At 40.6% G+C, this 16525-nt stretch overlaps 1 protein-coding gene across 1 annotated transcript in view; it reads left to right on the plus strand.

The window, feature by feature from the left end:
* The window catches only part of hk1 (hexokinase 1), a 127509-nt gene that overhangs the window by 65963 nt on the left and 45021 nt on the right, over positions 1-16525 (plus strand). The window contains exons 8-9 of the mRNA XM_043683146.1: positions 344-499; positions 14632-14865. Coding sequence (XP_043539081.1) covers positions 344-499; positions 14632-14865 — 390 coding nt within the window. The remainder of the gene's footprint in view (positions 1-343; positions 500-14631; positions 14866-16525) is intronic.

Genomic DNA, 16525 nt, shown 5'->3' on the forward strand with positions numbered 1-16525 from the left:
GCGCTGTAGAAGATTTGAGTCTTTGTCTTTAGCAAAGATAGGAAGTTATGCATTTAAAGCTGCCACTCTCTGCCCTTGAGCAAATAATGGAACAGAGACCGTTTGAATTAAAAACAGTGACTATTTTAATGTTGAGGAAGTTGATTATAGTTTGCTGTTTTTCAGTACCACAGCTTTCAGGTGCTGAATACTATGAGCACAAATTTAAATTTTTTGAAAGCTTATGATTGTTGCTAGACTGGAGAATGTAGGTATTTTACTAATGCCCAACTAAAAAAGAATTGATACTTAATTATTAAGAAGCGAGATTGATGAGTTCTATCTGTGTAACTTACTTGTGCAGGTTTGAGAAAATGATCAGTGGAATGTATATGGGAGAACTCGTGAGGCTCATTCTTGTCAAGATGGCCAAGGAAGGACTGATCTTTGAAGGAAACATCACGCCAGAACTGCTTACCAAAGGCAAATTGGAAACAAAACATGTATCTGCCATTGAGAAGTAAGTAACACTTAGAGCTGTACTAATTCCATAATACAGCATTGTTAGCTTAGATTAGGTTCCCTACAGTGTGGAAAAAGGCCCTTCGGCCCAACAAGTCCACACCGACCCTCCGAAGAGTAACCCACCCAGACCATTTCCCTCTGACTAACGCATCTAACCTATGGGCAATTTAGCATGGCCAATTCACCTGACCTGCACATCTTTGGACTGTGGGAGCACCCGGAGGAAACCCACGCAGACACTGGGAGAATGTGCAAACACACAGACAGACGTCCGAGGCTGGAATCGAACCTGGAACCCTGTTGCTGTGAGGCAGCAGTGCTAACCATTGAGCCACAGTGCCACCCAGAAGTTGCCCATTGTTTTTCTCCATCTCAAATAGTGTGGATAGCATGTCATTTTTATCCTTTCCGCTTCCTTCTGAATATTAATTGACTACAACTCCACAGGAATTGATGTTCTCCATTTCAGAGGCTTTTTGCTTTAGCATAAGACTGATAAATTCACTGCTGGAGTAATATTCTGAGATCAGACGGCTAGCGTGAGCGTGGCAGGTTAGACAATCTCAGTTTGAGTGATGTATTCTGATGAATGCCAGATTGATGAGGTTCGTACAGTAACAGTGACCGCTGGGACCAATCGTCTGGATGTAATTTTAAAAAAAATATACTTGTTGCATATGAGCATCACTGGCTGGCCAGTATTTATTACAAGTCCCCAATTACCCTTTAGAAAGTGGTGGTGAGCTGCCTTCTTGAACCACGACATTCTAGTGTAGTGCTGCTGAATGTTCATGAACTTTTCAGACATGAATTAAATGCAATTTATTTCATAAAATATGATAAGGTACATTCCAACTCATTTCATCCAAAATTCCAAAATCACTTGCCAGTTGTCCCAGTTCTTAACTTTCGTCAAAAGATAATTTGGTTGCAAAAAATGACTAATCATTTATGTGCTTTCAAACATAACTTTAAGTTGTTAAACTAAAGTTTAAAGTAGTGGATTTATGGAGGCATTTGAGAAACTGATCACCACTCCAGAAGTAAATACAGTTTTAAAAGATTGGGGTGGATTGCATTTGAATCATCCCGTACAGAAGAGGCCTATTGAATCTATAACACCAAAACATACTACTACCTCCACTAGACCCACTTTCCTGCATTAAGCCCATAGCCTTGAATATTATGACATTTCAAGTGCTCATCTAAGTACTTTTTAGAGGCTTTTTTAAGATTGAGGTTTCTCGCCTCAACTATCTTCCCAGGTAGAGCATTCCAGATCCCCATCACCCTCTGCATGAAACCATTTTTCTTCAAATCCCCCCTCAGCTTCCTACCATTCATCTTAAACTTATGCTCCCTTGTTATTAACCGTTCAACTAAGGGGAGCAGCTGCTTTCTATTCATCCTGTTCGTGCCCCTCAAACCTTATAGCCTCTATCAGGATCCACCTCATCTTCTCTGCTCCAAAGAAAACAACCTGATCTTATCCAGCCTCTCTTCATTGCTGAAATGCCTCCTTCCAGGAAATATCTTGGTGAATCTCCTTTGCATCCCTTCCAATGCAATAATATCCTTCCTACAAAAGTGTGCACAGAACCAGCTGTGGTTCTGTACAGCTCCAACACAACCTCCCTGCTCTAATAATCTGTGCCACAACTGATAAAGACACTCATTCCAGTGTACTGTTTTTACTGCCCTACTAAACTGTCCCACCACCTTCAAGGGTCTATGGATAAGCACCCCAGCATACCTCTGTTCCTCTGAGAACCCTAATTTCTGATCATTCATGGAACAATGTAGATTGCGTTGGTCTTGTAAGGTCAGAGTTGCCAATGAGGATATTTAATGATCCATCATTAAGCTTGTTGGGGGATTTGAACAAAGAGCAGATATATTCATTAGAAATCTAAATTATTATTGCAGCTTGCAAAATCAAGATTTGTTGGAAGTGAAATAGTCTGTAATTCTTTTTCAATCAGACCAACGTGCATCACGTTGTCATAGAAATAGGGGTTTGGGGCGGTGCCTTGGTTAGACTTTTTTTGTCACTGACAGATGTGCGTAGTTCAGTTTGGACTTTGAGAGGAACATAGAACATTACAGTACAGTACAGGCCCTTCGGCCCTCGATGGTTTCACAGGTCGGTGCAACAATCTGAAGCCTATCTATCCTATACTATTCCATTTTCATCCATATACTTATTCAATGACCATTTAAATGCCCTTTAAAGTTTGCGAGACTACTACTGTTGCAGGCAGGGTTTTCCACGCCCCTATTACTCTGAGTAAAGAAACTACCTCTGACATCTGCTTTACATCTATCACCCCTCAATTTAAAGCTATGTCCCTTCATGCTAGCCATCACCATCTGAGGAAAAGACTCTCGCTGTCCACCCTGTCTAACCCTCTGATTCCTGTATGTCTCAATTAAGTCACCTCTTGCCGCCTTCTCTCTAAACAGCCTCAAGTCTCTCACCCTTCCCTCATAAGACCTTCTCTCCATCCCAGGCAACATCCAAGTAAATCGCCTCTGAACTCTTTCCAAATCTTCCACATCCTTCCTATAATGGGGTGACCAGAACTGTACACAATACTGCAAGTGCAGCTGCATCAGAGTTTTGTACAGCTGCAACATGACCTCATGGCTCCGATACTCAATCCCTCCACTAATAAAAGCTATGCCTTCTTAACAACCCCAATCAACCTTGGTGGCAACTTTCAAGGATCTATGTACATAGACACCGAGATCTCTCTGCTCATCTACACTACCAAGAATCTTACCATTAGCCCAATACTCTTCATTCTTATTGCTCCGTCCAAAGTGAATCACTTGACACTTTTCCACATTAAACTCCATTTGCCACTTCTCAGCCCAGCTCTGCAACTTATCTATGTCTCTCTGTAACCTGCAACATCCTTCAGCATTGTCCACAACTTCACTGACCTTCGTGTCATCTGCAAATTTACTAACCCATCTTTCTATGACTCATCCAGGTCATTTATAAAAATGACAAATAGCAGTGGCCCCAAAACAGATCCTTGCAGTACACTCCTAGTTACTGAACTCCAGAATGAATATTTCCATCAACCACCACTCTTTCAGCTAGCCAATTTCTGATCCAAACCGCTAAATCACCCTCAATCCCATGCCTCTCTGTTTTGTGCAATAGCCTACTGTGGGGAAGCTTATCAAACATCTTGCTGAAATCCATATACACCACATGAACCGCTTAGCAAAGGTAGCTGGAAGACTTGCTGTAGCTTGTAAATAGTGGATGAAATTGCCAATGGTCCTCTCAGAACACCATCTGCTTGAATAATTAGCTTGGGAAGAGCTATATTGAATCTGTGGGTCAAACTGAAATAAAGAAGTCTGTGTACATCTAAGGCCAGGCCAAAGAGCTGAGGAGTCCGCAGTCACGAGGTTTTTGAAAGAAAATTGGGGGATTCCTTAATTAAAAGTTAATGAAGAACCCCCAAATAATTTGTATCTTGAGTAATAGTGAGGAAAATTCTAAAGTACATTCTGGAGTACTGTTGTCTATTTCTTATATTGGTCCAAAGAAATGTGAATGAACCTTCAAGATTTCATAAGATGAGGGAATTCTGTCAGGAGGGAGTAGAATTTAGTTTACAAAGACATGTTATAAATTATAATGTTAAGTCAGTAATGCTTGCTTTCATAGAATCATTGAATCCCTATAGCATGGAAGCAGGCAAAATGGCCCATTGAATCCACACCGACCCTAGCCTTATACCTGCACTTCCCATGCAAATCCACCCTAGCCTGCATGTTCCTGGATCCTCTGGGCAATTTAGCTTGGCCAGAGCTTGCCCAAGGCTGGAATTGAACCTGGGTCTCTGGCACTGTGAGGCAGCAGTGCTAACCACTCAGCCATTGTGCTTTGGTAATCTTTGCTTGAAAAAGTGTAATTTTGAGGCAGCTTAGTTGGTTAATTGCGGCGATTTCAGATTTCTTTTCTAAAGGTTGACAACCGATTCATATCAAAACTGAAGTCTCTTGGTGTATCTTTGCATCTTTAAACTAGGATAAAATTGAAGCTAACAAGATTATTGGACAAACTTTATGGTATATAGCAGTTGGCAACACTACGTTTCTCAGATTTTTCTGGACAGGGTTTGCAGATGATTCAAAGTAGGTAATGTTGAGGAGGTGGGGAGGCTGCAGAAAGATTTAGACAGATTAGGAGAATGGGTAAAGAAGTGACAGATGAAATACAATGTGGCAAAGTGTGAGGGTCACGCACTCCATAGGAAGAATAGAGGCATGGATTATTTTCTAAATAGGGAGAAAATTCAGAAGTCTGAAGTCCAAAGGAACTTGAGAGTCTTCGACCAGATTTGCAGGTTGAGTTGGTCGTTAGGAAAGCAAATACAATGTTGTCATTCATCTTGTGAGAACTAAAATGTAAATCCGGAAGCTGTTTTGAGGCTTTATAAGGCTCTGGTCAGAACTCGTTTAGAGAATTGTGAGCAATTTTGGGCTCCACACCTCCGGAAGGATGTTCTGGCCTGGAGTAGGTCCGAAGGAGGCTCACAAGAATGTTCCCAGGAATGAAAGGCGTAAAATATGAAGAATGTTTGAGGACTCTGGGTCTATACTTGATGGAGTTGAGAAAGATAACTGATTGAAACTTACAGAATACTGAATGGCCTGCACAGAGTGGATGTTGGGAAGGAGAGGTGAGGACCCAAGGGCACAGCCTAAGAGTAAAGGGAACATCCTTTAGAATGGAGATAAGGAGACACATCTTGAGCTGGAAAGTGGAGAATCAGTGGAATTCATTGCCACAGAAGGCTCTGGAAGCAAAGTCATTGAGCATATTTAAAACAGATAAGTTCTTGATTGCTATGGGGATGAAACATTGTGGGAAGAAAGTAGGAAAATGGGGTTGAGTGGCAGAGCAGACTGAATGAATCGATTGGCCTAGTTTCTGCTTCTATGTCTTATGGTCTAATGCAAACTATAACAAAGGGAATACCAGGAACAAAAGAGCAGATTCTGCACTGTGGTCATCAACATAACATAGAAGATAGGTGTGACTCAAAAAGAGTGATATGTTTTTATTGTTGTAGGTCAGTCATGTAAAAGTAAATTGTTAAACCAGTGGAAGGTATGCATGACTGGTGTTCATTTGTACAGAAAGCTGCATTAAAGAGGTGAGGCTTGTGAGAAACCAAACCCTTCTAATGTTGTTAGTGGGCATAAAATGAAGTGTTCATATTTGGAGAAGAAGTCACTGTTTTTGTCCAAGGAAGAATCCAAAAGAATAGTTATTCAAAGAGATACAGAATCAGGTCCAAGCTTACTAGCAAAAGACTTAGACTTAAGAATGTGTGTTGAATAACCAATGTAAAGGGTATTGATGGAAAGATTGTGCCTATCCCATTGTATCAAGTGAATTTACATTGTGGCCCAAATGGAAAGGAAGTACCAATGGCAACAGGAAGTTGATAAGATGCTAGGAAGATTAGGAAAAAGGCGAAACAAAGCCGACTATAGAGTATGCTTCGAAAGCGGAATGATGCCAGCAAACCAAAGTTATGGCTCTTTGCCTGAATGAAGGCAGCATTTGCACCAAGGTAGACTATCTAAAGGTACAAATTGAAATACATGAATATGATCTAATTCCCATTTCAGAAACAGTGTTGCATGGTGACCAGGGAACTGGGAACTGAATATTCAAAGAAACTTGATCTTTAAAAAGTAAGAAAAGGTGATGGATATATAGATTCGTACAGTACAGAAGAGGCCCTTTGGATAATTAGTTAGTGCTGAATCAAACTGCTCCAAATCTCCACTAGTCAGTCCCACACACTAACACTTAGCTCAAGGCTTTAAATGTTATGATATTTCAAGTGCTCATCCTTTTTAAAGTTGACGTTTCCTGTTTCAACCATCCTCCCAGGCTGTGCATTTCAAATTTCCACCATCCTCTGGGTGAAAAAACTTTTCCTCAAATCCTGTAATCCTCCTCGTGACTTTTTAAATTATGCCTCTTGTTATTGACTATTTAACAGAGAACAGCTGCTTTCTATCCACCCTGTCCATGCCCCTCAATCTTACACAGCCCTATCAGATTTCTCCCATCTCACCTCAACTTTCTCTGCTTCAAAGAAAACAATCTGAGCTTATCCGGCCTCTCTTCATAGCTACAATGTTCCATCACTGGAAACATCCTGGTGAATCTCCTTTGCGATTCATCCAGTGCAATCACTATCTTTTAGTGCAGTAACCAGATAGTACTCCACCTATGGCCCAATTAATGTCTTTTAGAGATTCAACAGAATCTACTTGCTCTTATAATTTATGCCATGACTGATAAAGGCAAGCATCGCGTATGTTTTTACTGCACTCTTTTTAATCGGTCCTGAATTCAGGGATCTGTGGACACAGACCCCCAAGGTACCCCATTCCTCTGAGCTTCCTTGTATCCTGCCATTCATTGAATACTCCCATGTCTTATTCCATCCTGCATCACCCCTCACTTTTCAGGATTAAATTCCATCTGATCAATAAGTCTATATCATCCTGTAACTTAAGCCATTCCTCCTCACTATCAGCCACCCAGCCAATCTTTGTGCTATCTGCAAGCTTACTTATCTTGTCTCCCACATTCTCAATTATTTTCCTTTGTACATATAAAATTAACAGTAAGGGACCAAGCACTTGGCCCATTTATATATCAGAGGACTTTGACCTCCAGTCACACAAACAGCCTTCTACCAGGTACTCGCTGTCTTTCAGCACCTGGCAAATTTTGGAACCATTATGACAAGTTACTCAGGATCCTATGTATTTTTACCTTCTTTATCAGTCTCCCATTTGGGACCTGGTTAAAGGCTTTGCTGAAATCCATATGAAGTGCACTAACTGCACTCCCCCCATCTACTCCCCTGGTCACCATCTCAAAAGAAATCTATCAGATTTGTTAGGTGTCACCTCCATCTGATAAAGCCACACAGACTATACCTGATCAAACCTTGATTTGGAGATGCCGGTGTTGGTCTGGGGTGTACAAAGTTAAAAATCACACAACAGCAGGTTATAGTCTAACAGGCTTAATTGGAAGCACACTAGCTTTCGGAGCGACTATCACCTGATGAAGGAGGGTCGCTCCGAAAGCTAGTGTGCTTCCAATTAAACCTGTTGGACTATAACCTGGTGTTGTGATTTTTAACTTTGATCAAACCTTGCCCGTCTAATGAAGTTGAATTATCTCCTTCAGAATTTTCTCCATTAGTTTCCCTGTCACTGATGTAGACCCACTATCTGTAATTCCTGAAGAAGGGCTCATGCCCGAAACGTCGATTCTCCTGCTCCTTGGATGCTGCCTGACCTGCGCTTTTCCAGCAACACATTTTCAGCTCTGATCTCCAGCATCTGCAGTCCTCACTTTCTCTCACTATCTGTAATTCCCTGGTTTATCTTTACAACACCCCTTGACAAGTGAAACCATGTTAACTGTCCTCCAATCCTCTCCCACCTCCTGTTGACCAGAGAGGTATTAAAATTTTGGTTCAGAGTCCCTGTAATTACCTCCCTCACGTCCCACAACAGCCTGGGATACAACTCGTCCGGACTTGGGTTTTGTCCATATAGAGATTGGTACCAGGTGGACCTCATTGACTAGAAGGTTCTTGATTGGGGTTGTTAACCTGGGCCAATCAGGAAAACCTTGGTTGACCAATATAACCAGTGTCATTGGCCACTTGGGTGTTTTCTTTCTTCCTGGTGGTAGAAATTGAATAAAGATTGGTACCCTCGTTGTCTTTTCACTGTCGCACACCTGCACACACACATCATGGATGCTTAGAGAAAATAAGCATTACCGCAGTTAGGCAGTAGTGTGGGGAGTTAAAAAAAAACAGGAGATTTAGTCTCTTCAGAAAGAAACAAAAAATAACGAGATTAGAATCTCCCAGCTGAGGACTGATTGGGCTCGCTGGCCACAGGCAGTGTACTGTGTACTACTAAATAAAGGGTGACTGGGTGACAGAAACCAGCCTCTGTGCAGTTATTTCAATCCACTTTGTAGCCTGTCAAGACCTCCAATTCTTCCTATGTCAATTTGCTCAAGAGCCAGAGTTGTTTCTAAAGTCTGTACTGACATCCTCCTCCTAAGTGAAGACAGGTGTGAAGTAGATTAGATTACTTACAGTGTGGAAACAGGCCCTTCGGCCCAACAAGTCCACACCGACCCATACCCCTAACACTATGGGCAATTTAGCAAGGCCAATTCACCTGACCTGCACATCTTTGGACTGTGGAAGGAAACCGGAGCACCCGGAGGAAACCCACGCAGTCACTGGGAGAATGTGCAAACTCCACATAGTCGCCTGAGGCAGGAATTGAACCCGGGTCTCTGGCACTGTGAGGCAGCAGTGCTAACCACTGTGCTGCCCATTGAACTCTCTACCAAAGCCCTCTAGCTCCAAGTTCAGATTGCCCCCTTGGTGCTGAATGGGCCCTACTCTTTCCCTGCTTATCCTCTTTCTTTAATTTACTTATAGAATATATTGAGATTCTCCCTAACCTTACCAGCTAATGTTTTTCATGCCCATTTTAACTTGCCTAACTTTTTGAAGGTCTCTTTGTGCTTTCTACACTCCACTAGGACCTCTGTTGATTTGCTCCACTTGTATCTGTTAAAAGCCTCTCTTTTCCTCCTTATCTAGATCTAATGCTTGTAGATACCCAGGATCCTCTGGGCTTGTTGCTCCTACATTTCACACTAAAAGGAACATGTTGGGCCTGGATTTTCCCTAATTTCTCCTTGAACACCCTCATTGTTCTGCTGTTGGTTTACCCACAAGTAGTTGTTCCCAGTCTATTTTCACCAGACTCTGCCATATTTTAATAAAACTCCTTCTTTTGCAGGCCATCTTTTTCCTTTTCCATAACAAACTTAAAATATATGGTACTGTGGTTGCTATCACTAAAATGCTTCCTCACTGCCACTGTCTGGCTTTGTTCCCAAAAATAGATCCAGCAGCGCACCATCCCTTGTTGAGCTTTCTACCTGTTTCTATAAAAGCTTTTCTAAAAAAGCTTTTCTAAACACACTTCAAGAAATCTGTTCCCTTGAAACCCTTTACACTACAACGTTCCCAATTAATGTTGGGGAAATTGAAATGGTCTAACATAATGACTTTGTTATTAGTATTATACATCTCAGTGAATTGTCTATATATCTGCTGCTGTATTGCATGCATTATTTGGGTGCCCATAATATACTCTCGCAATGTGGCTGCTGCCTTTTTATTCCTAAGCTCAGTTCTCTCAATCTCCATTGAAGTCCCTTCCAAGGTATCGGCCCTCCTCGCTGCAGCAACTGACTCTTTGATAAACAACACAAAACTCTTTTCTTGCACTTTCCCCTGTCCTGCTGGGAGATCCTATATCCTGGAATTTTAAATTGCTCGTCCTGCCCCCCACAATCACATCCCTATGATAACAAAATTGCAATTCGACATATCAATCCACACCCTTAGCTCATTTGTTTTACCTAGCATTACTCCTAGCAATACTCCTAGCATTAAAGTACAGGCCATCCAGCCTTGCCTTATTCACTTGAAACTCAACATAGCTCAACTCTGCCTTTTTGTTTAACTAAAGTGTGCTTTGCTCCTATTAACGTCACGCTCTGTGTCCCTTCCCTGCTGAACTGATTTAGACTCCTACACTGATAAGGAATTGGATCAGTTCATTCGTTAGGGAGACAAAAACAGAACCTGCTGGAAAAACTCAGTAGGTCAGGCAGCATCCGTGGAAAGAGAGCAGAGTTAACGTTTTGGATCCAGTGATGCATCTCAGCAAAAGGGGACAAAAACTGATAAGGAAAAAGAAACTATGAGTGCAATCTAGTGAAAATGAAAAAAAAAACTGACTGTAAAACCTTTTATAGATAGCAAAACATTTCCAGTTTTCTGTAAAATGAATGTGGGCTCATTCTCAGCAGTTCGGGGAATTTGTAGTGGGGAATGTAGAAATGACAGAGAAGCTAACTGATTACTTTGTGTCTGTTTTCACTGAGAAAGATACAAGAATCTCCAAGAACGAGATCCAAGTGACTAGGCAGAATGAAGAGTTAAAGGGAATTAGTTTGAGTAAAAAGATTAGACAGAAGAAATTAAGAAGCTAAAAGTTCATAAATCCCTAAAGTCTAATATTCTGCATCCCAAGTATTGAAGAAGATGGCTATAGAAATGGTCAATGCATTGGTGAGTGTTTTCCAAAATTCTATAGATTCTGAAATGATTCCTATAGGTGGAGGATAGCAAATCTCACTCCATTATTAAAGAAGGGAGCAAGAGAGAAAACTGGGAGCCACAAACGTGGCAGCCCTGTGTCAGTAGTAGTGAAATTGCTGAAATCTGTTATAAAGACTTGGATAATAATGATCTGATTGGGCATAGCCAGCATAGATTTGTGCATTGGAAATAGCGTTTGTTTGACAAACTTGTTTGGAGTTTTTTTTAAGTTACTAACGAAATTGATAATGGAGAGTTGACAGGCAGAGTGTATATGTTGATAAACAGAAGAGTTTTTGAGAGTCTCCTGCAGAAGGCTGGTTAGAACAATTAAAGCACGTGGGATAGGAGGTAACGTATTGGTGTGGATTAATGATTGGCTGAGAGATTGAAAAACAACGAGGAATGAATGGGTCATTCTCTGATTGATAGGCTGTGACTAATGGGTGTCAAGAGTGTGGTGGTGGAAAAGCAAGCAGGTCAGGCAGTATCTGAGGAGCAGGAGAATCGACATTTTGGGCAAGAGCCCTTCATCAGGAATGTGATAAATGGGGTACTGCAAGGATCAGTACTTGCATCCTGGCGGTCCGCAATATATATCAATGATTTGAAGAGAGGGACCAAATGAAATATTTTCAAATTTGTGAATGATAAAAAAATTGTGTTGAGTAGGCTTAGCAAATGGGCAAGAACATGGCAGATGAAATAAAATGTAATAAAATGTGAGGTTGACTTTGGTAAGAGAAATAGATGTGCACAGTATTTCTTAAATGGTAAGAAGTTGGAAAATGTAGAGATACAAAGGGACCTATGTGTCTTAGTAGATAAGTAAAAGGCTTATTTAATAAGGCACCTGGGTGCAGCAAGCTATTGGAAGGTTAATGGAATGTTAGCTTTATTACAAGAGGATTTGAGTACACAAATAGTAAAGTTTTGATTCAATAACATTGGAACTTAGTTAAACTGCACCTTAAGAATTGGGTGCAGTTTTAGATTAGATTAGATTAGATTACTTACAGTGTGGAAACAGGCCCTTCGGCCCAACAAGTCCACACCGCCCCGCCGAAGCGCAACCCACCCATACCCCTTACCTAACACTACGGGCAATTGAGCATGGCCAATTCACCTGACCTGCACATCTTTGGACTGTGGGAGGAAACCGGAGCACCCGGAGGAAACCCACGCAGACACTGGGAGAATGTGCAAACTCCACACAGTCAATCGCCTGAGGCGGGAATTGAACCCGGGTCTCTGGCGCTGTGAGGCAGCACTGCTAACCACGTTTTGGACATCTTATTTCTGAAAGGTATTCTTGCCATAAAGAGAGTCCATGGCTCACTGAATGGCCTACTCCTGTTCCTATATCTGGTAAAGAAATCTGTCAACATTGCCAAAAAGACACAGGAAGTTGAAGCTTCTACCTGGCACTTGGATGAGTGCTTAAATTCTGCGCTTCAAAATTATTTCTTAATCTGTTATTGATACAATTTCTAAGTCCTGTATTATTCCTGAATTTTATGTTAACAAATAATATAGCAGGCAGCATAGCTTTTTGCTACAATCTGGAACAGTGTGTCATTGTCGACAAATGTTCCTGTAAGTAACAAATATGTGCCTATTTGTAGTTCAGTTTAGCAACAAACATTCAAGTTAAAATACTGTGTCCATCACAGTAATGGGAGAAAGTGAGGACTGCAGATGGTGGAGATCAGAGCTGAAAATGTGTTGCTGGAAAAGCGCAGCAGGTCAGGCAGCATCCAAGGAGCAGGAGAATTGACATTTTGGGCATGAGCCCTTCTTCAGGAAGAAGGGCTCATGCCCAAAACGTCGATTCTCCTGCTCCTTGGATGCTGCCTGACCTGCTGCGTTTCTCCAGCAACACATTTTCAGCCCATCACAGTAATGGATTGGACAAAAGCAGCAGAAATGCCTGCAGAATTTCCAGATCTGAGTTCTTCACAGAAAGAACTGTGACATCATTGACCCTGAAGGGTTAATATCACACACTAAATTACCAATAACTGATCAGTGTTTGGAAGTGGAATATGAATCCTCAAAACTGGACATAGTTCAAAAGATCAGTTAAAAATCTAAGGAATTGTGTGATAAACTCAAACTGTAAGGGGAAAAAGAAATTGCAAAATGAAGAAACTGTTGATGTTGCTCAGATGGGAATTAATAACATTTATTTAAAATGAGATCATCAAATAAGGATTACAAGAGGATTAGAAGATACATAAACTTCAATCAAACATGACCATCAATCATTTGAACATTTAAAAAAGAGATTGACTGTTTTTCCTAGAGGGCTTTTATCAACAAAGGAATAAATTGTTGACACAAGTATCTGCTTTGAACAAGTTTACTCTAAAAGAAAACTTCCATTGTCTGGGTCTAGAAAATGAACTTGATGAAGACATTTCTACAGCTGAGCAAGAAGAAAGAGATTGTGTAACTGTGGAATTAACCAGGACCTTAGCTTCAAATGTGAAAAATTGTAGACATGAAGAACGTCCTGTCTCAAAACAAACTCTGAGCAAACTTTGTCAAAAAAAAGTCTACAAATTCAGAATGAAAAATCCCTTTTGCAGCAGGGATTTTGGATTTTATTAATTGTAAACAGAAAACACTGCACAAAATAATATTCTGTGTCTGAAAAGTGGCCTGTGATTCTTGGCATGGAATTCAGAGCATGCAATTATTGAGGTGGATGTATTTGGTCATTGGAGGAATGATTATGCGGTATTGCATGTGGTAAGATAATTGTTAAGATATACACTGTATATACTCGAGTAAAAGTTGACCCCCTATTTTTGACCAAAACCTAGAATTTTCCATATATCTCGTGTAAAAGTTGACTCTAGTTTTTTTTACAGATAACAGATCAACATTTGAGTCAGTGTGCTGACCGTCACATCCTGCTCCAGCTTTCCAGTCTGCTGGTTGTCCCTCACCGTGCTCCATCTTCCAGTCCACTGGCTGTTGGGTTCCACTCCAAGTTTTCAGAACTACAATAACTCCCCTTTTTTTCTTTATTTGTTGAGAGATCAATTGGGCTTCTGCTAATGATATGGTATGAATTTTGACGGGCATGAATTTCAGCCTCTCAAAAGTAGTAGCCATGTGATTGACCCCATAAATTTAACCTTAAAAAGTAGTTGAAAAAATTTGACTATTACTCGAGTATGTACTGAAAGCACGTCAATGAATTCTCATTTCCTTGTGCAGGAACATGTTGTAAAAGTCTAGTTCATTATTTTCATGTTTCTGAAAATAACTTTTAGAAATTGATGTTTCAACAGTAGGTAAATAGGGCATCTGAGAAATTGATAAATAACCCTGAAGTAAATGCCATTCACAGCAAGCTTGGAGTTAGCCTACAATTCAAGTGTAATCATGTTGATGGTGAAAAACTTGAACAATAAATGATTTGTCTCTAAGCTTGTAATAGAGTCTGAAGAGGCAGCAGTTACAACCATTAGAAATATAAATTATTTGATGCATCGTGTTGTGTTAAAAGTAAATTTTAAAAAAAATTTGTTTGCATCAGCCCAAAACATCCATAGATTATAGGGATGTTTGAAGCCGGGAAATGGAGCTTAGAGTGAACACATGAGCTCTTTAAAGAAAACTGAAGGAAAGATCCCCCCAAAATGTATACATTGAGGAATAACCAGAACACTAAAGAGAATTAAATATCCCTGGAGGACTATGTATATCTTCTGAGTTGGTCCCAGGAGAAGTGAATAAACTTTTAAGATTTCATAAGAGGAGAGAATTCTTGGGGTGGAGTTAAATCTTGACAGCCCTAGCCAGGATTTAACAATTCTATGACCTGTTTGTTTTACAGAAGCAAAGGAGGCTTGTTGAAAGCCAAAGAAATTCTGACTCGCCTGGGCCTGGAGCCATCAGACGAGGATTGCATTGCTGTACAGCATGTTTGTACAATTGTTTCTTTCCGTTCAGCCAATCTGTGTGCTGCTGCCCTTGGAGCTATCCTGACCCGACTTCGTGATAATAAAGGTGTGCCAAGGCTCCGCACTACAGTGGGAGTGGATGGGTCACTCTACAAGATGCATCCACAGTAAGTCATTGCTATCAATTACTTTACTTAATTCTAAAATAGACCTTCAAATTGAACTGCACACTCTGCTTTCAAGAATGACAAGCTGACAAGTTTTTTGATAGATATTTTTATTGAAAAAGAAGACTTAAGATTTTTTACAAAATTACAAAAATAATACAAACTAGTATGTTCACTTTACAATACAATAACAACCCCAATATGAAATTTTTTAAAAAACTACTTCTCTATTCTACAAATAATCAAAATATAAAATAGGGTATCATACATTACTAACAATAAACAAATAGGTAAATAAATAACTAAATACATACTCAAAATAGATTTATATCAAGTCCTAACAAATCCCACATTTATAAAGGATTCCTCCTCCCAGGAGCCCCCGAACCAGCCAGAACCATTACCACAGCTAAGTAAAGGCCCTGGACAATGTGGCCAAAATATCTGTGTCAGTATAGTTCAAAAAGGGCTGCCATGTTCTATAAAATAATTCAGTTTTTTGGTGCACCATTTTCGTAAGGAAGTCAAGGGGGATATATTCCATGACTAAGCTGTACCAGTTTGAAAGTCCTGGGGGACCTTCGGGTACCCAATTCACTAAAATATTTTTACTCGCACAAAAGGAAAGGATAGTGAATAATTTCCTCCCATATACATCCAAAGAGGGGAAATTTGGGGAGCCCAAGAGTAGGGACACCTGAGTCCAATCCAATCTCCATACCCGAAATCTTTGCCAAGGCATTCGCTACTCTGTCTCAATACCTAAGGATCTAATGGCATGTCCACAGATAATGTGTAAGAGTACCAACTTCGATTTTGCATTTAGGACACGTTGGAGATGCGCCTGCCTTGAATTTTGCAAGTCGTTCAGGTGCCACGTGAGCCCTGTGAAATATCTTCAATTGAGTAGCCTGAATTCTGTTACAGATAGACACCTTCCTGGTATTTTCCCAGACGTCCTCCCACATTTCTAAGGAGATTTCCAACCCTAGTTCTTGACTTCAGGTTTTATATAACCATTCCATGTCCTTCGATACCTTATTGCATAACGGGTGGTAGAGAGTACTGACCGAGGGAGGGTCCATCGGCCGAAGCACACTCCTTTCCCTATCCGATTGCAAGGATAGATTATCAGTGAAGTCTTCTTTTGTATAAAGTCTCATATTTGAAAATACCGAAAGAGGTCCCTGCTGGGTAGCCCAAACTTCTGGCGTAATTGCTTAAAGGACATCATGAATGCCCCATTGAACGGAGATACCTCTGGACTCCCAGATTTTGAATATAGCATCAGTCAGCCCTGGCTGAAATCCTAATGTTCCCACTATAGGGTTATAAGGGGAGGATTTTTTGCAGGTTACCCTCATCTTGTTGCATTATTCTCCAGGCTTTGATTGTATTTAACACAGTAGGGTTTTTACAATAATCCGTAATAACTGTCATCTTGTCCATAAATAGTAGATTGATCAGAGAACATTTTGCCTGGGAGGCCTCAATATTTAACCAGATTGGATCTCTTGTGACCCACAATCAATCAGCTACATAGGATAATAGGGAGCTCAGTTGGTACCTCCTGAAATCCGGAAAGTCCAGTCCTCTCCTTACTTGTGGAAGCTGCAGCTTTCCTAATTTGATAAGGGGCCGTCTATGACTCCAAATAAAG

Source organism: Chiloscyllium plagiosum, chromosome 46 (genome assembly GCF_004010195.1).
Source record: "Chiloscyllium plagiosum isolate BGI_BamShark_2017 chromosome 46, ASM401019v2, whole genome shotgun sequence".
NCBI lineage: Eukaryota > Metazoa > Chordata > Chondrichthyes > Orectolobiformes > Hemiscylliidae > Chiloscyllium > Chiloscyllium plagiosum.